The 22182-nt window shown below is 39.2% G+C and overlaps 2 protein-coding genes and 1 non-coding gene across 3 annotated transcripts; 1 reads left to right on the plus strand and 2 right to left on the minus strand.

The window, feature by feature from the left end:
* Nucleotides 1-11702: 11702 nt before the first annotated feature.
* Nucleotides 11703-13632, minus strand: LOC147932961 (uncharacterized). The gene is made up of 4 exons (XM_087477229.1): nucleotides 13455-13632; nucleotides 12676-13139; nucleotides 12484-12621; nucleotides 11703-11732 (listed from the first exon to the last, which is right to left on the minus strand). Exons 1-4 carry the CDS (start codon nucleotides 13630-13632, stop codon nucleotides 11703-11705), a joined length of 810 nt encoding a protein of 269 aa, XP_087333355.1.
* A 538-nt stretch (nucleotides 13633-14170) lies between these two features.
* On the plus strand, nucleotides 14171-14277 carry LOC147932962 (small nucleolar RNA R71). Its single transcript, XR_015576926.1, has one exon. It is a non-coding gene; the product is annotated as a small nucleolar RNA R71 (small nucleolar RNA).
* A 4836-nt stretch (nucleotides 14278-19113) lies between these two features.
* On the minus strand, nucleotides 19114-19464 carry LOC147932963 (uncharacterized). The gene has a single exon (XM_087477230.1). It carries the CDS (start codon nucleotides 19462-19464, stop codon nucleotides 19114-19116), a length of 351 nt encoding a protein of 116 aa, XP_087333356.1.
* Nucleotides 19465-22182: the final 2718 nt, after the last annotated feature.

The following is a 22182-nucleotide window of genomic DNA, read 5'->3' on the forward strand; positions in this document are numbered from 1 at the left end:
CTTAATCACAGTTCATTGTTGCTAGATTAATCTTTGGAAAAAAAATGAATAATCTTTGTTTCAAACCTTGTGTCTTTTGAAAGCTTCCTCCATTTGTGTGAAACTTACTTGAACATTACATCATCTCTATATTATTGGACTTAACCTCAACTTAAATTATCTTGCTTATGGAATTTGAATGCTTGCTCATGGTAACTCTAAACTGGGGTTAACACTCTATTTTTGCCAATCTTTTCGTTTAACCCAATTTGCTTTTCCCTACCCTTGAACCCAAACATTTCTTTCAAGCCTTGTTGTGAATTGTTGAGTGGCCTTTTCATTGTGCTATAGGTTGTGAAACCTTGAGAGTATTGAGAATGACAAAGAACTGGCTCTTGTTTTAGCTAAGTTAAGAATCATTTGGACTAGCTAATAGAATCGGTTTTGAAAGATAGGTGGTTAGCATGTTTATTTGGGGTTGGGTTGAGAAATAAAAAAAAAGAAATTAAAGAAGAAAGTCCCTAAGATTCGGTTTAATTAGCTCTAAGTCACTAAGGACAAAAAAAAAGAGAAAGATCTTGTTATAGTCTCCTAGAAAAGAAAATAAAATAAATAAAAATAATGATATGGGTATATTGTTAGGATTTTAGCAAAGAAAGAAAAAGAAAGCTCCTAAAGCTCCTAAGGATGGGGTTATCGACTCCTAAGTGTTCCTGACCAGTTTGGATGTCCTACAAGCCTCAAGCAAGTATTCCTTAGACAATGAATCTCTAAAATCTTGTTAAAACACTCTCGTGATAGAAACAATCAACCTTGATCACTTCCCTACCCAACTCTCGTTGGAGAAACATGACCAAGATGGCAATAAAAACCGATTCATTATTGTCAATAAACTCCTTACACATCTAATCTCTTAGGCTAAGTGAGTTGATACGCTCAAATTAATCCCTAGAGCTACTCTCTCAAACAAGAGATCACTGTAGTACTTAGGGGTCGAATCCACAGAGACTCAAGATGAAACACAATAGATTATAAAATTTTGTAAATTACGCTAAACAAGTTAAGCCTAGGGAATTTCTCAGGAAATTATAAAATATTAAATCAGATAAATTAATTAAGGTTCAAGCAATAAAGATCAGATCTAGAACTCTAAACTTTTGGTAAAATAATCAGTTCTCACTGCAATTATATTCTAAATTTAAAACCAAAAAAATCCAAATCTCTTTGTAAATTCCAAGTAATAAATCAGCTTTAAGAACATGTTTAGATAAGTTCACAGAATTATTAATTCAAATCTCTTTGTAAGAAACAATTCTGCTCATCAATGGTTTAATCAGGAAAACAATTATATTCTCATATCAATTTATTTCCCTAAGATAACAATTCTAGGTGATCAATCAAGAATTATTGTGAATAACAACCAATGATGAAGATCATATAAGATTAAGAACCCTAAAAATCTCAGATCTAATAAATCATAAAAACCCTATGAAAAACCCTAAACCTGACAGGCAAATTACTCAGACATGTTAAATAAAGCACAAATCATAATTCTGAATAACATGCAATAGATATTAAAAGTAAAGAGGGAGTTCAAGAAATCATCTCTCTACAAAGAATTCAGATCTATCTCTCCCAAAAGCTCTCAATATCCTTTCTCTCAAAAACTGCTAGAAGATAACTTAAGGGTTTGCAAAAACCTAAATACTATATATATACATCCTAAAACACATCCAGGGGCTTATGTTGTAATTAGAGAAGACTTTGGGCAAATTTGTAAAACTTTCAATTCTTGTTCTCTTGTCGGGCAAACATGAGTGTCGATCGATGCTCTTTTGTGTGGTGTCGATCGATGCTCTGACTCTGATCCAACTCCAACTTGATTTCCTTCGGTAAAATGCTCCAAAATGAACCAAATTGTTCCATATTGCTCTATCCGTGCCAAATTCCTAGATAACCTGTAAAGACTCAAAAATAACCTAGAAACAAATCAAAAGACTCAAAAAGCACACTTATATCATGGTTAAAAACCGTAAAAACCATGATATATCAACTCCCCCAAGACTTAGCCTTTGCTTGCCCTCAAGCAAAACAGAACCTTAGACCTGTGAAAGAGGTTTGAAAACATAGAATTCACTCAACTGCTGGTAACTGATCTTCGCACTCTTCATCGCCTTAACTCTCAAGAACTTACTTCATATACTTTGTCAATTGAAAAGTATCAACATTCCTTACTCCAATCCCACAATCCTCTGGAATCTCTAGTCTCACCATTTCCATCTCATTACATAAATTAAAGCAAGTACATGTGAGTTCTTACCTTGTGGTATTCAAACAGTGGCATATGGACTCTCTTCAGGCCAAGACATTCTTCTTACATCTCCTTTCCTCTCCCTTTTCTCACTTCCATTTTTTCTTCTTTTCTTATTCTTTTTTAGCAAAGGTGTAAGCAAATACCGGAGTCATCGGTAATTTACCTACCCCTCGCTTCCAAGCTTTGTGTGAACATTTGACTCAAGAGTAGAATAATGAGGTCACTCGTAATTTACCTACCTCTCTAAACTGATCAAAATCATCTCATCTTTTTGATATATCATGGTTTTTGTGGTTTTTAACCATGATATAAGAAGTCTTTTAGAGTCTTTTGATTTGTTTTCTAGATTGTTTTTGAGTCTTTACAGGTTTTTAGCATGGAAGGAGCAAAATGGAGCAATTTGGATGTTTTGGAGCATAATTCTTGAAGAATCAATTTGGTCTCGGATGAAAGCAGGAGCATCGACCGACACCAAGATAGGAGGCATCGATCGACACTCATCTCTGCCGACTCAAGACCCAAGTTTTGGAAAATTTACAAAGCTGCCCCAAAGTTTTCCATATTTGCAACACAAGTCCCTGACGTGTTTTAGGACATATAAATAGTGTTTTTAGGTTTTCCAAACCCTTAAGTTTCATTCTAGCAAGTTTTATTTTCTGCAACCCTGTGAGATTTTGAGAGCTTTGGAGAGAGAGAGATCTGCTTTGAGAGAAGAATTCTTAAACTCCTTCCTTACTCTTTTAATTTCAATTGCATATTATTCAGAATTATGTCTTGTTCTTCATTGATTATGTCTGAGTAATTTGTTTGTTAGGTTTAGGGTTTTTCACAGGGATTTTATGAATTATTAGATCTGTTTATTTAGGATTTATTATCTTTCTAGATCTTCATCTTAGGTTGTTCTTCATATTAATTCTTGATTGATCACCTAGAATTAATACTCTAGGAAAATAAATTGATATGAGAATATAATTGTTTTCCTGATAAAACCTTTTGATGAGCAAAATTATTTTCTGCAAAGAGATTTGATTTAATAATTTTGTGAACAATCTTAACCTGATTTTATTGCTGATTTTTAACCTAGAATTTTACAAAGAGATTTGGATTTTCTGGTTTTAAATTTAGATATTATTTGCAGTGAGAACTGATTTAATTTACAAAAGTGTTTAGAGTTCTAGATCTGTTCTTAATTGTTTGAATCCTAATTTATTGATTGATTTGATATTTCATAATTTCCTGAGAAATTCCCTAGGCCTAGCTTTTTGATCTTCTGAATTTACAACAGCTTTTATTTAATATTTTTGCATTGCTTATTTTAATTCAAATTAATCTGTTTAGCATAATTATAAAACTCTATAATTTATTGTGTAGTCTTGAGTCCTTGTGGAATTCGACCCCTAAGTACTGCAGTGATCTCTTAATTTGAGAGAGTAGCTCTAGGGTAAATTTGAGCATATCAAATTTTGGCGCCGTTGCCGGGGACTCTCTGATCTACCATTAGATTTGAGTTTTAGATTTTGTCTAAACTTTTATTTTTTTTTTATTTTCTACTTACACGTTTTTGTTTTTCTTCTCTTTGGTGTTTCAGGTGCATGCCTCCTAGACCTCACACAAGGAGCAATAAGTCTGGTCCTACTGTGAATTTGTCAAACCAAGAGTTGGGAAAACTTGAGCGTGAGAACAGAAAAGCAGCTAAATCTCTGAAGATGGTTAATACGATCATTCTAATGCGAGATGAGGCTGGTGTTTTGAGGGATCAAGAGGGCCACTTGCGCAATGAGCAGGGCCAAAAGCTTGATGCAGAAGGAAACGTGATTCCTGAACCTGTTGTCAACGAGCAGGCTGTCGTGAACCAGCAAGCTGGTGTCGTTGATGATCCAAACCTCGGTGTCGATCGACACCAACCACGTGGCATCGATCGACACCCACCTGCAGACGTGCGTGGAGCTGCCAACCACGTACAGAACCCAGTTCGACGACAGGAGAAGAACCGGGACTTGATCAGGACGATTGCTGACTACAACCGGGCTGATCTGGTGTATGAGAACCGGTCTGCTATTGTTCCTCCCCCTTTTCAGAGGAATGATTTTGAGTTGAAGCCTGCTTACTTTCAACTGGTTGGACAGAGACCTTTTTCTGCTCTGCCCCATGAGAAGCCTCTGGACCATATTGAGCATTTTGAGGATCTTGTGACCAGTATCAAGGCTAATGGAGTGACTGAGGACTTCATTTTCTGCAAGCTCTTCCCATACTCACTTGCGGGAGAGGCATCTCAGTGGTTGAAACAGCTGCCTGCTGGATCATTGACAAGCTGGCGTGATGTCAAGGTGGCTTTTCTCAACCACTTCTATGATGATGCAATGTCAGATGAGTTGAGAGTCAAGCTGTCTTCCTTCAAGCAAAGACCAGATGAAGCTTTCAAGGCGGCTTGGGTGAGATTCAAAGCTTATCAGAGGGACTGTCCACACCATGGTTTTTCAAGAGTTCAACTGCTAAGTATCTTCTTCAGAGGGTGTGACTGGGAGTATCAGTTGGCTTTAGATGCTGCAAGTCATGGAAATTTCAAGACAAGAATGCCAGAAGATGCTGAATTGTTGATTGAGAACTTAGCTGCTAGCAATAGTACTAAGAGAGCAGATGCTGAAAGGAAGAGATTGCATGGAGGATTTGATGCAAACCAGCTAGCTTCTGTTAATGCTAAGCTTGATTCAGTTCATAATCTCCTGGTTGGTAAGAAATCAGTTCACTTTGCTGCTGAAGTTGAATCATTTGAGCCACAACCTGAGACTGGGAATGAAGAAGCAGATGTCAACTTTGTATATGGCAATCAAGGTCAGAGATTTGGCAATCAGCAAGGCCACAGGCCTTACAGTGGGAACTCTTCAGGCTACATTCCCAAACCGGACTACCAGAAGCAGCAACAAGGGAGCAACTTCACAAGGACTTATGGGAACTCATCCTATCAGTCTCCGCCTCCACAGACTTCTTCTGAGAGTAGAATGGAAGCCATGCTTGAGCAGATTCTACAAGGTCAAGAGAATTTGACAGTGACATTCAATGGAAAGATTGATAATGTCTACACTGAGCTGAATGGGAAGATAGAAGCATTAAATGTTCATGTTAAGAAGCTGGAAGTTCAAGTTGCACAGACTGCTGGGTCTGTCAAAAGGCAAGAGAATTATCTTCCAGCAAGAACTGAGTCAAACCCCAGACATGCTTGCAATGCCATATCAGTGAGAGATGAAGATGATGGTAAAATTTTTTCTGCAGAACAAGGAGAAAAATCGGCCAATCTGTCGGATCCAGATGATGGCATCGATCGACACCACCTAGGTATCGATCGACACTCATCTCAGACGAAACCAGAAGCTGCAAAATCTCAGGTTCCAACAGTTGAGAGGATCTACAAGCCAAAGGTTCCTTTTCCCAAGCCAAGAAAGTCTAAGCAAGAGATGGAGGATGCTAGATGCAGAGCAATGATGGACAAGGTGATGATTGAGATGCCATTGATTGATGCAGTAAAGCTTTCACCACCACTTAGGCGCTATGTCAAGAGAATGGTATCCAATGGTTTGAGCCCTGAAGAAGGAGCACTGCTTACTAAAGATGTCAGTGCAATTCTGTTGAACCAGCCTTTTCAGAGGAAGAAGGAGAGAAAGCAGGAAGTGGTTGTCTCTAAGGAAGTGAGTGCAATCATTCAATGTAAGACTGCTAAGAAGTTATCAGATCCTGGAAGCTTTGTACTTGATTGCTCTATCTCTACAGGAAGGTTTGCACACTCACTTTGTGACCTTGGTTCTAGCATCAACTTGATGCCACATTCTGTTGCTGTGAGACTTGGGATGACAGAATTCAAGCCAACTCAAATTTCTCTAATCCTAGCTGATCGATCCAAAAGAACTCCTGAAGGTGTTTTAGAGGATATTCCAGTTAAGGTTGGCAACTTCATGATTCCTACTGACTTTGTGGTGCTGAAGTATGATCAAGAGCCTAAAGATCCTCTCATCTTAGGAAGATCTTTCTTGGCTACAGCTGGTGCCATCATTGATGTGAAGAAGGGACACATAGCACTGAATGTGGATGGTTTGAGTTTGAATTTCGAGATGGATAAGCTGAGGAGGGCTCCTACTATTGATGGACAGACTTTTTCTGTTGAAAAAGTTTCTACAACACGAGCATCAGGCTCAGTGTCGATCGATGCCACCAAGAGGGTATCGATCGACACCCCTCCACGACCGCGACAAAGCTTGTCCAAAACTGATGCTCCAAGTCAGAAACCTGTTCCCAAACAGAAGAGTCATCAATCCACACTCCAGAGCCCTCAGGTAAGGCAAAGGTACACCTCTCCTTCTCCTAAAATTCCTCCTATCATCAATAAGAATTTCAAAGAGACAAAAACTGTTTTGCAGTTAACCAAGCCACGAGATTATCGTAGAGTGCTTGTTTCTTCTATTAATGATTTTGCAGGACAGAAAAGATACTCACCAATCCCTAAATCCCACCCTGGTCATGTTCCTCACATCCTTGGCAAGCCTCATGCACCTAAAGCTTATACACCACCTTGGATGAAGAGGATTTCAATGCCATGTTCTGATCCTCCGGATGCATGAGCTCCAACACAGTCAAGCTAATGACTGAAAACAAGCGCTTAGTGGGAGGCAACCCACTGGTAGGTTTTTCTTTTTCTTTTGCTTTTGATTTTTATTTATTTTATTTTTATTTTTGCTTTCCTCTTACTTGATAACACTGGGGACAGTGTTGTTTAAGTCTGGGGGAGGTTAGTTACTAACTATGTTTTATGTTTTTGAGTTTCAGTTGTGTCAGTCAAAACCATAAAGTTTGAGTCAAATTTTTCAAAATTTTTCTTTTTATCTTTGGGAATTATGATCTTGACTAATTATTTCTCTTATTTGGCTAACACTCTAATGATTACTTGTTTATGCTTGATCTCAGAACTGAAGCTTAGAAAGACTATGAGCCTTATCAACAATCCTGAAAGCCCTTATTCAAAGGATATCTAGTTCAACCAATGCTGTCTCAACTTTTATCAGGATTTTAACCGGACTTAATCTCTTACTTTGGGGTTGGAAATCAGTGGACTAGACTTCTTCTTCAGGCCATACAAGACAGTGCAATTTTTCAAAGTATGTCTCCCCTCTCTCTTCCCTTCAGTGCTTTTAAAAAAAAATCAGAAAAAGAGAGAATAAAAGATGAGATGATTTTGATCAGTTTAGAGAGGTAGGTAAATTACCAGTGACCTCATTATTCTACTCTTGAGTCAAATGATCACACAAAGCTTGGAAGTGAGGGGTAGGTAAATTACCGATGACCCCGGTATTCGCTTACACCTTTGATTTAAAAAAAAAAGAAGAAAAAAAAAGGAAGTGAGAAAAGGGAGAGGAAAGGAGATGTAAGAAGAATGTCTTGGCCTGAAGAGAGTCCATATGTCACTGATCAATACACCCAAGATAAGAATTCACCTTATTTATGCTTTAATATTGACTAATGAGATGAAAATGGAGATTTCAGAGATTCCACAGGATTGTGGGATTTGAGTAAGGAATGTTGATGCTGATCATGGTTGAGTATAAGAAGTAAGTTCTTGAGTCAGGTAAATGAAGAGTGCAAATAAGAATCATTATGCAGTTGAGTAAGTTCCCAGTTTTCAAACCTCTTTCACAGGTCTAAGTTTCTGTTTTGCTTGAGGGCAAGCAAAGGCTAAGTCTGGGGGAGTTGATATATCATGGTTTTTGTGGTTTTTAACCATGATATAAGAAGTCTTTTAGAGTCTTTTGATTTGTTTTCTAGATTGTTTTTGAGTCTTTACAGGTTTTTAGCATGGAAGGAGCAAAATGGAGCAATTTGGATGTTTTGGAGCATAATTCTTGAAGAATCAATTTGGTCTCGGATGAAAGCAGGAGCATCGACCGACACCAAGATAGGAGGCATCGATCGACACTCATCTCTGCCGACTCAAGACCCAAGTTTTGGAAAATTTACAAAGCTGCCCCAAAGTTTTCCATATTTGCAACACAAGTCCCTGACGTGTTTTAGGACATATAAATAGTGTTTTTAGGTTTTCCAAACCCTTAAGTTTCATTCTAGCAAGTTTTATTTTCTGCAACCCTGTGAGATTTTGAGAGCTTTGGAGAGAGAGAGATCTGCTTTGAGAGAAGAATTCTTAAACTCCTTCCTTACTCTTTTAATTTCAATTGCATATTATTCAGAATTATGTCTTGTTCTTCATTGATTATGTCTGAGTAATTTGTTTGTTAGGTTTAGGGTTTTTCACAGGGATTTTATGAATTATTAGATCTGTTTATTTAGGATTTATTATCTTTCTAGATCTTCATCTTAGGTTGTTCTTCATATTAATTCTTGATTGATCACCTAGAATTAATACTCTAGGAAAATAAATTGATATGAGAATATAATTGTTTTCCTGATAAAATCTTTTGATGAGCAAAATTATTTTCTGCAAAGAGATTTGATTTAATAATTTTGTGAACAATCTAAACCTGATTTTATTGCTGATTTTTAACCTAGAATTTTACAAAGAGATTTGGATTTTCTGGTTTTAAATTTAGATATTATTTGCAGTGAGAACTGATTTAATTTACAAAAGTGTTTAGAGTTCTAGATCTGTTCTTAATTGTTTGAATCCTAATTTATTGATTGATTTGATATTTCATAATTTCCTGAGAAATTCCCTAGGCCTAGCTTTTTGATCTTCTGAATTTACAACAGCTTTTATTTAATATTTTTGCATTGCTTATTTTAATTCAAATTAATCTGTTTAGCATAATTATAAAACTCTATAATTTATTGTGTAGTCTTGAGTCCTTGTGGAATTCGACCCCTAAGTACTGCAGTGATCTCTTAATTTGAGAGAGTAGCTCTAGGGTAAATTTGAGCATATCACTTTTATTTCTCTATTTTTTTTTTTAAGCACTGAAGGGAAGAGAGAGGGGAGACATACTTTGAAAAATTGCACTGCCTTGTATGGCCCGAAGAAGAAGTCTAGTCCACTGATTTCCAACCCCAAAGTAAGAGATTACGTCCGGTTAAAATCCTGATAAAAGTTGAGACAGCGTTGGTTGAACTAGATATCCTTTGAATAAGGGCTTTCAGGATTGTTGATACAACTCATAGTCTTTTCCACACTTCAGTTCTAAGGTCAAGCTTAGTCAAGAATCATTAGAGTGTTAGCCAAAGAACAAGAACCATCAGTTAGAGATCATAATTCAACAAAAAATTTTGAAAAATTTGACTCAATAAAAACAAAAATACGGTTTTTACACAAGACACAAAAACCAAGTAAGTAGTTAGTACTAACCTCCCCCAGACTTAAACAACACTGTCCCCAGTTTTATCAAGCAAGGGAAAATTCAAGAAACAAAAATTGTGTTGAAAAATTGAAAGAAAAGATGAACAGATTTTCGGGTTACCCAATCGGCGTCGACCGATGCCATTAAAGTCAGCATCGATCGACACCTTCGGTGAATGGTGAATTGTGGCCGAATCTCCTTGTTAGTTGCAGTTAGTGGTGTGTGTTGTTGGATCAATCCTTTGATGTTCACAAACACAGGTTAAAAGCAACATGATAGATAGATAGTTCATAAATCCAAACAAATTTCAAACACAAACTGACTCAAAGCAAGAATAAAAATGACTCAATCCTAAAAAGGGAAAAGATAAAGAAAACCAGGATCAGAAGCTAAAATGTAACAGAAACATCATCATCACCATCATCATCAGTATCGTCAGCATCCTCAGCATCCTCATCAGAAACAGGATCAGCAGATGGTGAAGATGGCGAAGGGGACCTGCGCCTAGTACGCCTGGTAGGACGAATGCAGCCACACTGGAAAAGTCGAGCCATGCCATTCCAAATGGCACGCAAAGCAGAAACCACATAAGTCTGATGAGCTCCCTGGTCCATAGTAGCAGGATCCTGTAGTGGCTCTGGAAACTCAAATGCCACAGTCCCAGAAGAAGAACTAGTCTCAAAACCCCCAGCAGGGTTAGTAGCAGCTGCAGCAGCAGAAGTAGTCCGCGGAGTGCGATGGCGACGAGAAGGAGCAAAAGCAACGTAATCATCAACAGAAGGGTGAAAACACAACTGCTCAGGATCATTACCAATGGTGGTAAGATCAGGTCGCGGAAGGCGAACAAAGTGCTCTCCTGTGTCATCAATAAACCTCCACAACAAACCCGGTTTCAGCCAATGTGCACTCCTCAAATACTTCTCATCCATAAGCTATCTCTTAGTAACAACACTATAACCATCAGTAGGAATCTTCTTGAACTGAAGGATAGCAGTAATAAGGCTCCCCACAGCCTCTTTCTTAGCTCCAGTACCCAGAAATGGCTTGGTCTGAAGCTCAACCAAGTAATGTGCGAAAATAGCCCCAAGGTTGAGGCACTGAGGGTCGCGAGGCTCTGCAGAAGCCAAAGAAGGGACCAAGGCGCGAACTCCAATGTTCAGAAAATAATGATCTGCTGCTCTCATCTTATTAGGCTCCATCTTACACTGAAAAGTGGAAGCAACAGCTCTAAGAACATACCGGAGTACAGGATGACGGACCTCTGATTGAAGCATCTTCTTGGAATTATACACACCAAATCCTATGTAGGACCACAAAGAAGAGAGATCCTCATAATGCTTGGGCAGAGCAACGTTCTGATAAAAACGTACCCAACGAAATACATCACAAATATGAGCAAAAGTGATACTATAAGGCATTCCGTTTATGAAGAAATGCAATTCACCGGCTCTTGCCATTGGTGCCTGCTCATTTTCATAAGTGACCCTAACAGATGCCATGAACTGTCGCACTAAATCCGGATACAAATCATACTGCCTAGTACAAACGGTTCCTAAACCCATCCTATCAAGCAAAGCCAAGACCTCATCATGAATTCCCAACCTATGAAGAATAACAGGATCAACAAACCTTGTAGGCTCAATCTCAACTCCCAACCATGCATTGTAGAGCATTGTCTCATAATCTGCCCAAACACCCACTGGCCTATTGATGAATTCAGGCTTGCTAAGCTCAGGAAGCTTGTGTTATTCTCTCTCAGTTGGAATTGGTAGACCTTCTTCTTTTGGCCATGGGAACCTTGATGGAATGGGAGATGGAAGAGAAGAGGCAGGTAAGGTGGTGGGGACCATCGTCGAACGTCGTGGAGGCTGGGGAAGGCTCGCCGGAGCTGGCGGAGGCGGACAGCTGCCGGATTGGCGAGGTGGGCGAGTTGAAGAGGAAGCTTCGCCGTCATTTTTTCGAGTCCTCTTGTTGGATGCCATCACTCCAAACCACGAAATTGACACTAGATCCAGGTAGAGGAGAGAAAATCGAGTGGATTAGAGCTTTGAATCACTCAAAACGGAGCTGTATCCAGAGAGTTATGAGTAACCCATCCTCAAGATCCTAAGCTACTACTCACAAGAACACATGATGAACATCAAAGTCATAAACCCATAAAATACTGAAACTTGCATCAAATGAAAGATAAAACAGAGATCTACAATATTGAACAAGAAATGAAACTTGAATTCTCAATATTAAGAAAGTTATGAAACCAACAATATTGAAGAATCTAGAGTTTTTCTCTCAAGGAAGTACAAGATCTAAAAATAAAAGTGCAAAAGGAATAATTCCCCAAAAGGGTAAAAACTAGATTTCTGACTATTCTAAAAAGCTGGACTAATTGGTGGCTACAGGTACAAGGCTTTATATAGGAGACGGGGTGGAAACCCTAAAAATACTAAAAGACAAAATAGTCAACGGCTCGGTCAACTCGACCATGTGCTCGGTCGAGTTGCTGGTCGAGTTGGCTTTTCTTCTGCTTCCTCCACTCGGTCGAGTCGTCCTCTGCACACGGTCGAGTGTCTGGTCAAGTGTGGGGTCGAGTTGGACTCTGGACCTTGGTTCTTCAGCCTTAACTCTCTTGCTTTCCCTTCATGATTGCCTTACTTCTCCTCAGCATTGCTTCCATGCTCCTTAAGCTCCAAAATCATCTAATTATGCATGAAAAGATGCAAATGCAATGCAACTAAACTCTAATGCATGATTAGTCCTAAAGATATGCAATAATGGTAAAAATGGATAGCAAAAGATGCAAAAGATGTGAATAAACTAAGGGAAAACATGGTAAAATATATGAACATCAGTTGGCCGTTTAACCAGTTTCTCCATGTCAAAGCGCATTTGTAAATCACCAATGTTGAGACCAATCTGACCCTTCTTGACATCAATTATAGCTCCAGCAGTAGCTAAGAATGATCTTCCCAGAATAAGAGTGTCCTTGGGTTCCTCCTTATACTTTAACACCACAAAATCAGTAGGTATCAAGCACTCACCAATCTTAATTGGAACATCTTCAAGAACACCATCTGGAATACGAACTGATCGGTCAGCAAGGATGAGAGTGAGCTTAGTAAGCTGGAAGTCTGTCATTCCCAGGCTGAGTGCTACTGATCTTGGCATAAGGTTGACACTAGAACCAAGATCACACAAAGATCTAGCAAATCTGTCAGTGAAGATAGTACAATCAAGAACAAAGCTCCCTGGATCAGGAAGTTTTTCTGGGATCTTGTTCTGAATGATGGCACTTACTTGGGCTGATATCATCATAACTCCTTTCTCAGCATTAAAATCCTTGGTTACCATCCTCTTGACATATCTTCTAAGCATTGGAGAAGTCTTAACAGCATCAACCAAAGGCAACTCAAGAATAAGCTTATCCATCATGGCTTTGCACTTAGCATCATCTAGCTCTTGTTTTGACTTCCTTGGATTCTTTGGGAATGGAACCTTAGGTGTGTAAACTCTTTCTGTAACTGGAGCAGGAGATTTCGCATTTGCAGTTTGTGTCCGTAGCTGGTGTCGATCGATGCCACCTGGTTGGTGTCGATCGACACCGTTTTCTGGGATTTTATCTGAAACTTCCCATGGTTTGGGTGCCGACCGATGCCCATGTGTGTCGGTCGATACTGGCTCAGCAGAAACATTGTCTTCGTCGTCTATATTATTCAAATCCTGTAGATCATCAGTTTGATTCTTCTGGAGTATAGGATGGAGTTGTTTGCCACTTCACAAAGTCACTGCATTGCAAGAATGTTTAGGATTTGATTCAGTTCTTGAAGGAAGATAACCTTCTTGCCTTTTTACAGACCCAGCAGTCTGCGCAACCTGACTTTCCAGCTTCTTGACATGAATGTTCAAAGCTTCAAATTTCCCATTAAGATCAGTGTAGACATTATCTAGCTTCCCATTGAAAGTCACTGCCATTTGCTCTTGACCTTGCAAAAGCTGCTCAAGCATAGCTTCCATCTTACTAGTTTCAGCTGACTTAGGAGGTGGAGATTGATATGAATTGTTGCCATAAGTCCTTGTGAATCCACTGTTTTGTTGCTGCTTCTGATATTCAGGTTTGGGTGTGAAACCAGAAGAATTGCCCTGAAAGTTACTGCGCTGGCTGTTTCCACTGTAAGGTCTGCTACCTTGCTGATTTCCAAACCGCTGTCCCTGATTCCCATAGACATAGTTCACCTCTTCTTCCTCATGATTTCCTTGATCAGGTTCTGGCTCATATGTCTCAACTTCAGAAGCAAAGTGGACAGATTTCTTATGCACTGAATCCAGCTTAGCATTAACAGAAGCTAACTGGTTTGAATCATATCCTCCATGTAATCTCTTCCTTTCAGCATCTGCTCTCTTAGTACTATTGCTAGCAGCTAAGTTCTCAATCAAACATTCAGCATCTACTGGCAATCTTGTCTTGAAATTCCCATGACTTGCAGCATCTAAAGCCAACTGATACTTCCAGTCACACCCTCTGAAGAAGATACTTAGCAGTTGAACCTTTGAGAAACCATGGTGTGGACAGTCCCTTTGGTAAGCCTTGAATCTCACCCAAGCTGCTTTGAAAGCTTCATCTGGTCTTTGCTTGAAAGAAGACAGCTTGCTTCTCAACTCATCTGACATTGCATCATCATAGAAGTAGTTGAGGAAGGCCACCTTGACATCACGCCAGCTTGTCAATGATCTTGCTGGCAGCTGTTTCAACCACTGAGATGCTTCTCCTGCAAGTGAGTAAGGGAAGAGTTTGCAGAAGATGTAGTTTTCAGTCATCCCATTAGCCTTGATGCTAGTCACCAGATCCTCAAAATGCTCAATATGGTCCAAGGGCTTCTCATTAGGCAAAGCAGAGAAAGGTCTCTGCCCAACTAGTTGAAAGTACGCAGGTTTCAACTCAAAATCGTTCCTCTGGAATGGAGGAGGAACAATAGCGGACCTGTTCTCATACACCAAATCAGCTCGGTTGTAGTCAGCAATGGTCCTGATCAGATCCCGGTTTTGCTCCTGTCGTCGAACTGGGTTCTGTACGTGGTTGGCAGCTCCACGCACGTCTGTAGGTGGGTGTCGATCGATGCCACCTTGTTGGTGTCAATCGACACCAAGATCCGGATCATCCACGACAACAGCTTGCTAGTTCACGACAGCCTACTCATTGACAACAGGTTCGGCAATCACATTGCCTTCAGCATCAATCTTTTGGCCCTGCTCATTGCGCAAGTGGCCCTCTTGATCTCTCAAAACACCAGCCTCATCACGCATCAGAATGATCGTATTAACCATCTTCAGAGACTTGGCTGCTTTTCTGTTCTCACGCTCAAGTTTTCCCAACTCTTGGTTTGACAAATTCACAGTAGGACCAGATTTGTTGCTCCTTGTGTGAGGTCTAGGAGGCATGCACCTGAAACACCAAAGAGAAGAAAAACAAAAACGTGTAAGTAGAAAATAAAAAGAAAAATTTAGACGAAATTAAAAACTTAAATCTAATGGTAGATCAGAGAGTCCCCGGCAACGGCACCAAAATTTGATAAGCTCAAATTAATCCCTAGAGCTACTCTCTCAAACAAGAGATCACTGCAGTACTTAGGGGTCGAATCCACAGAGACTCAAGATCAAACACAATAGATTATAAAGTTTTGTAAATTGACTCAATAAAAGCAATGCAAATATTTAAATGAAAGTGTTGTAAATTCAGAAAATCAAAAGAGTTAAGCCTAGGGAATTTCTCAGGAAATTATAAAATATTAAATCAGATAAATTAATTAAGGTTCAAGCAATAAAGATCAGATTTAGAACTCTAAACTTTTGGTAAAATAATCAGTTCTCACTGCAATTATATTCTAAATTTAAAACCAGAAAATCCAAATCTCATTGTAAAATTCCAAGTAATAAATCAGCTTTACGAACAGGTTTAGATAAGTTCACAGAATTATTAATTCAAATCTCTTTGTAAGAAACAATTCTGCTCATCAATGGTTTAATCAGGAAAACAATTATATTCTCATATCAATTTATTTCCCTAAGATAACAATTCTAGGTGATCAATCAAGAATTATTGTGAATAACAACCAAGGATGAAGATCATATAAGATTAAGAACCCTAAAAATCTCAGATCTAATAAATCATAAAAACCATATGAAAAACCCTAAATCTAACAGGCAAATTACTCAGACATGTTAAATAAAGCACAAATCATAATTCTGAATAACATGCAATAGATATTAAAAGTAAAGAGGGAGTTCAAGAAATCTTCTCTCTACAAAGAATTCAGATCTATCTCTCCCAAAAGCTCTCAATATCCTTTCTCTCAAAAACTGTTAGAAGATAACTTAAGGGTTTGCAAAAACCTAAAACCTATATATATACATCCTAAAACACGTACAGGGGCTTATGTTGCAATTACAGAAGACTTTGGGCAAATTTGTAAAACTTCCAATTCTTGTTCTCTCATCGGGCAAACATGAGTGTCGATCGATGCTATTTTGTGTGGTGTCGATCGATGCTCCGACTCTGATCCGACTCCAACTTGATTTCCTTCGGTAAAATGCTCCAAAATGAACCAAATTGTTCCATATTGCTCCATCCATGCCAAATTCCTAGATAACCTGTAAAGACTCAAAAATAACCTATAAACAAATCAAAAGACTCAAAAAGCACACTTATATCATGGTTAAAAACCGTAAAAACCATGATATATCATGAGTAAATCTCTAGCATTGATTGATTCAAGCATTTCATCTATATCTCTTGATGGTAAAACACCCTAGATCTAATCTCAACCTCTCGGTCTGTTGATAGCATTAAGAACACCAATCTAGAAAGGAATTTATAAAACATAAACACCAAGCTAAGACATCCTAGCCGATCAAGAACACCTAATTGTCTATCCCATCCCTAGAAACTTTGTTTCACTAATTATATTTCATTGCAGAAAACATAAAAGCATAGATAAACGAAAATTTCATTGTATTGAAATAAAAAATAGAAGTGAAGAGTACAAAGTAGGAATATAAGAAGAATAGCAAAAGAAATGTAAAATAAAATCTTACAAAGTGGAAAAAGTGTTTGAGTCGCTCAAGATCTCTCTCAGAAGCTCTCTCTCTATGGTTAGTGGGTCTGAGGCGTGCTAGGGCGGGAGGAAGAAGAGGGGGGTTTATACATGGAAACCCCTTTAACCTAGCTTCCCAGTCCTGCCCGAGGGTCTGCTCGGTGAGGTGCACGAGGATGAAGTCGAGTTAATCCTCGGGTAGGTCTTCGGGTTGTTCTTCCTTCTCTTGAATCCTCCTTGATCGGGTTGGGGTTCGGACTGTTCTTCCTGCTCAATAGCTCCTTCGGGTACATGCTCGGATTTGACCTTGTTTCTCCCCATTTTAGGCTCTAAAGCACCTGTTTTCATCCAAAATATGCAAATGCAAGAATGCAACACCCTAAATGGCCTAAATGCGAATTCCTACAGTTAATGACCTAAAAATGCTAAGGTTAGGGTATAAACAATGCAAAATATGGACAAAAAAGGATGCTTAAAACATGTAAATTAGAGAGTTATCAGACCTCCAAACTTAAATCTTGCTAGTCCTCTAGCAAGGAAGTAGGAGGGTGCGGTTTGAAAATGGGGACTCATAATCTTTTTATGCTAAGCGAAGGATTCAAGCTATAGTTCTTAAAGATAGTTTAATGGTGCTAAGATCAATCAACATACTTACAAATATTTTTCTATGCTTATTACCATGCATCGATATAGTTCAACCTCAAAGTAAAAGTAAAGAGTTGTAATTCCAATGAACATCTCTTTCACATTCATTTAATTTTTTGGCGAATTCTTGCAAATGGAAGGTGAATCAAGCTCAATCGGTTTCAAGGGTAAGGCTTTTTGATAAGGTGGTTTCAAACAATGTCTTTGGGTTGTTTTCTCTCAAAAGAAGGAATGCAAGAAAGTTGTGAAAACTATCTACGATTGAGAACAATTAGGGCATACAAAGCTTAACTCTTGATAATCTACCTTTTTCTCATTCACTTTTTTTTTATCAAACCCCCTAGAATAACACTACGCACATCCTTGATTATAACTTTTTTTTTAATTATAATCCCTAAGGTCTAAACTTTAAACATCTAGCTCTTTTTTTTTCTTTCTTTGCTAAACTCCTAATAATATTCCTATATTATTATTTTTTTCTTTTTCTAGGAGACTATAGCAAGATCTTTTTCTCTTTTTTTTTTTACTTAGAGACTTAGAGCTAATTAAATCGAACCTTAGGGACTTTCTTCTTTAATTTCTCTTTTTGTTCCTTAACCCCAACCCCAAATTATCATGCTAACCACCTATCTTTCAAAACTGATTCTATTAGCTAGTCCAAATGATTCTAACTTAGCTAAATCAAGAGCCAGTTCTTTGTCGTTCTCAATACTCTCAAGGTTTCACAACCTATAGCACAATGAAAAGGCCTCACTCAACAATCCATAACAAGGTTTGAAAGAAAGGTTTGGGTTCATGGGTAGGGAAAACGAATCGGGTTGAACAAAAAGATTGGTAAAAATGGAGTGCTAACCCGAGTTTTGAGTTACCATGAGCAAGTATTCAAATTCCATAAGCAAGACAATTTAAGTTCAGGTTATGTCCAATAATTTAGAGATGATTCAATGTTCAAGCAAGTGGAGGAAGCATTCAAAAGACACAAGGTTCTAAACAAAGATTTTTCATTTTTTTCCAAAGATTGATCTAGCAATAATGAATTGTGATTAAGGGCTATAACTTCAATCCTAAGATTTGACTTTGAACAAGGTAGTTTTAATCATTGTCCCCTAAGATGCATATGCAACAATTCTATATGAAGCAAACTAGACTAGATCCTAATATGTAAATGCAACTACATGAATACTCTCTTTTTTTTTTTTTTTTTTTTCAAATTTTTCATTTTTTCTTTTTTGGGTTTTTTTTTGTGCAAATAGATGCAGACTCAAATGAATTAAACTAGCATGCAAAAATTTGAAATAAGAAAATAAAAAAATAAAAAACAATGTTATATACATTCTAGGACCCTCCCTCAAACTTAAATTACACAGTTCCTGTGTAAATAAAAGTCTGAAAAAGAATCCAAGAATCACACAAAATGGAATAAAACTAAATGCAATGTTATTTACAAAAGTTGGATGAATGTGGTACCTCATGGGTTGGTGAAGACGGAGGTTGTAGGAGCCTCCATGCTCGCCAACGTGTAGCCAGAGTCGTCACCGGCTTCAGCAGGTGCCGGGATTTGCTCATCAAAGAGCTTGGTTATGTGCACGGACGACTTGCTCGGACCAGCATCCGAGGGGATGATCGGGTATGGCATTGCGTAGCTCGAAAATACTGAGGCGAGAAAAGACTTAAAAACGTAAGTTATATTTACAACTCTGCCGTTGGGATTTCCTTCCAAGTGAGCTTGTTTATAGTTGCTAAGCTAGACTTTCGATTCATGTCAGATTTGTGCGGGATCGGCGAGATGCAGAGATGACCCCGCCTTTGTGCTCTCATTTTCCATGTATTTCTGCACTCTCTGCCCGTTCACAGTGAACTCAGTCTCATCCTTCCCGAGCAAAGTCACTGCTCCATAGGGCAGAACCTCTTTAATTTCGAAGGGTCCTGACCATCTCGACTTGAGCTTCCCAGGGAATAACCGAAGCTTCAAGTTGAATAAAAGGACTTTGTCTCCGGTTTTCAAATCCTTGTGTTGGATCTTTTTGTCATGAAAGGCTATGGTTCTTTCCTTGTATATCCTCGAATTATCATAAGCCTCGAACCGTATCTCATCAAGTTCGTGGAGATCCATTGCTCTCCTTTCTTGTGCAGTTTTTATGTCCAAATTCAGCAGCTTGGTTGCCCATATTGCTTTATATTCTACCTCGACCGGAAGGTGACAGTTTTTTCCATAAAGAAGCTGGAATGGCGTTCGCCCAATCGGTGTGTTGTGAGCGGTCCTTTAAGCCCATAACGCATCATCTAGCTTGAATGCCCAATCTTTTTTTGTGATTCCCACGATTCTGGCTAATATCACCTTGATCTGTTTATTACTCACTTCCACTTGTCCGCTGGTCTGTGGGTGGTAAGTTGTTGCGACTTTATGCTTGACTCCGTGCTTTCTTAACAAGCCATCGAAAACTCTGATTATGAAGTGGGTTCCTCCATCACTGATCACTACTCTTGGGATTCCAGATCTAGGGAAAATGATGTTTTTAAACATCTTCATTACCACCTTGTGATCATTTGTCGGGCTGGCAATTGCTTCGACCCATTTTGAGACATAATCCACCGCCATCAAGATGTACATGTTTCCATTTGAAGGTGGGTTGAAAGGTCCCATGAAATCTATTCCCCAGACGTCAAAAACTTCGACCTCTAAGATCGACTGTTGAGGCATTTCGTTTCTACTACCGATGTTACCCATTTTCTGGCATGAGTCACATTTTGTTATGAATAGCTGCGCGTCTTTGAACATGGTTGGTAACCATAGACCAGCTTGAAGTATCTTTTGGACGGTTTTGAAGGTAGCAAAATGTCCTCCGTAAGCGGACCCATGACAGTGCTCTAGTACTCCTCGTACCTCTTCCTCTGCTATACATCTTCTGAACAGGCCATCTGTCCCTTTTTTGTAGAAATAAGGTTCATCCCAGTAATAGCTATTAACGTCCCTGAAAAACTTCTTCTTTCTGTGAGCGTCAGTCCTTAGGAATTTCCCCGCACACCATGTAGTTCACGAAATCTGAGTAACATGGTAGCTTAACCGACTCGATTGCCATGAACTCAATCAACCCGGTTGACTCGGGGATCGAGTGGGCTATCGTGTGTCCAACCGTGTGGCTAATTTCTTCCAAGAAGTCGATGTGCATCAATCTCTCTTCAGCATTAAGTCATATATTGGAAGTGGATCCTCAATCCTCATCCTTGTCAAATGGTCTGCCACCCCATTTTCAATCCCTTTCTTGTCCAGGATCTCTATGTCGAATTCTTGTAGAAGAAGGATCCATCTGAGAAGCCTAGGTTTGGTGTCTTTTTTTGAGTAAATGTACCTTAGGGCGGCATGATCTGTGTAAACAATCACCTTCAATCCGACTAAGTAACTTTGGAATTTCTCAAACGAAAAAAACCACAGCAAGGAGCTCTTTTTCAGTTGTCGCATACCTAGTCTGGGCATCGTCCATGGTTATGTTGGCGTAGTAGATCACATGGAGCTTTTTATCTATTCTTTGGCCAAGTAATGTCCCCACAGCGTAATCTGATGCGTCACACATAATCTCGAAAGGTTGATCCCAATTAGGTGCTTGAACTATTGCTGCGCTCACCAAAGCTTCCTTTATCTTGTTGAAAGCATCTAAACAGTCCTTGTCGACAATAAACTCTGCTTCTTTGCAAAGGAGCCGCGTTAACGGTCTAGCGATCTTAGAGAAGTCACACATTATCTTGAAAGGATGATCCCAATTAGGTGCTTGAACTATTGGTGCGCTCACCAAAGCTTCCTTTATCTTGTTGAAAGCATCTAAACAATCCTTGTCGACAATAAACTCTGTTTCTTTGCAAAGGAGCCGTGTTAACGGTCTAGCGATCTTAGAGAAGTCTTTAATAAATCGCCTGTAGAACCCTGCATGACCTAAAAAGATTCTGACATCTCTCACTGATTTAGGGGGTTGCAGTTGAACCATCACTTCTATCTTAGCCTTGTCAACCTCTATCCCTTTTTCTGAGATCTTGTGGCCTAGGACTATCCCCTCCTGAACCATAATGTGGCACTTTTCCCAGTTTAACACTAGGTTGGTTTCTTCACACTTTTTGAGTACCTTGCAGAGGTTTGAAAGACAGGATGAGAAAGAGGCTCCATATACTGAAAAGTCATCCATGAAAACTTCCACCATCTCTTCTATTAGATCCGAGAAGATGGACGTCATGCATCTTTGGAAAGTTGCGGGAGCGTTGCACTAACCGATGGGCATCCTCTTATAGGCAAAAGTACCATAAGGGCAGGTGAATGTCGTTTTCTCCTTGTCGGCAGGGTGTATTGGGATTTGGAGAAATCCACTATACCCCCCAAGGAAGCAGTAGTAGGGGTGGTTAGCGAGCCGTTCAAGCATCTGGTCGATGAAAGGCAGGGGGAAGTGATCCTTCCTAGAGGCTGCGTTAAGCTTCCTATAATCAATACACATTCGATGACCTGTTATCGTCCTTGTGGGAATTAGCTCTAGCCCAGAAGGAAGAGGTTTTAGTTCTACTTTAAGTGCCTTCGACTCGGACCAATCATCAGTGGTTTGGAGTTACGGCTCGAGGTGGTGCTCAATCACCCTCTTCAGTGGACCGGTCGTGTTATTGACTGGGTTGGTGATCGGGTGGTCTGGTGCTGAGCAACTGCACGACATGACGCAGGAGGTGACTACTGACTTGTTCAATCTTTGGTTGTTGAGCATCATCCCCTCCTTTTCAGCCTCCTTCATGTCTTCACTTAACTCTGGTTTGATGACTTCCCAATAAGTATCAAGCAGCTCTATGTAGAGCTCCGTTT

The sequence above is a fragment of the Camelina sativa genome, chromosome 12 (genome assembly GCF_030686135.1).
Source record: "Camelina sativa cultivar CO46 ecotype springtype chromosome 12, ASM3068613v1".
Taxonomy (NCBI): Eukaryota; Viridiplantae; Streptophyta; class Magnoliopsida; order Brassicales; family Brassicaceae; genus Camelina; species Camelina sativa.

Coding starts and splice junctions, on each gene's coding strand:
- LOC147932963 (XM_087477230.1), bottom strand. CDS start 19,464: ATGGATCTCCACGAACTTGATGAGATACGGTTCGAGGCTTATGATAAT.
- LOC147932961 (XM_087477229.1), bottom strand. CDS start 13,632: ATGGAAGCTATGCTTGAGCAGCTTTTGCAAGGTCAAGAGCAAATGGCA. Junction 13,140..13,454: donor GTCTGTAAAAAGGCAAGAAG/GTTATCTTCCTT, acceptor CTCCTGCTCCAG/TTACAGAAAGAGTTTACACA. Junction 11,733..12,483: donor GCTTTGACATGGAGAAACTG/GTTAAACGGCCA, acceptor TGTGAGTAGTAG/CTTAGGATCTTGAGGATGGG.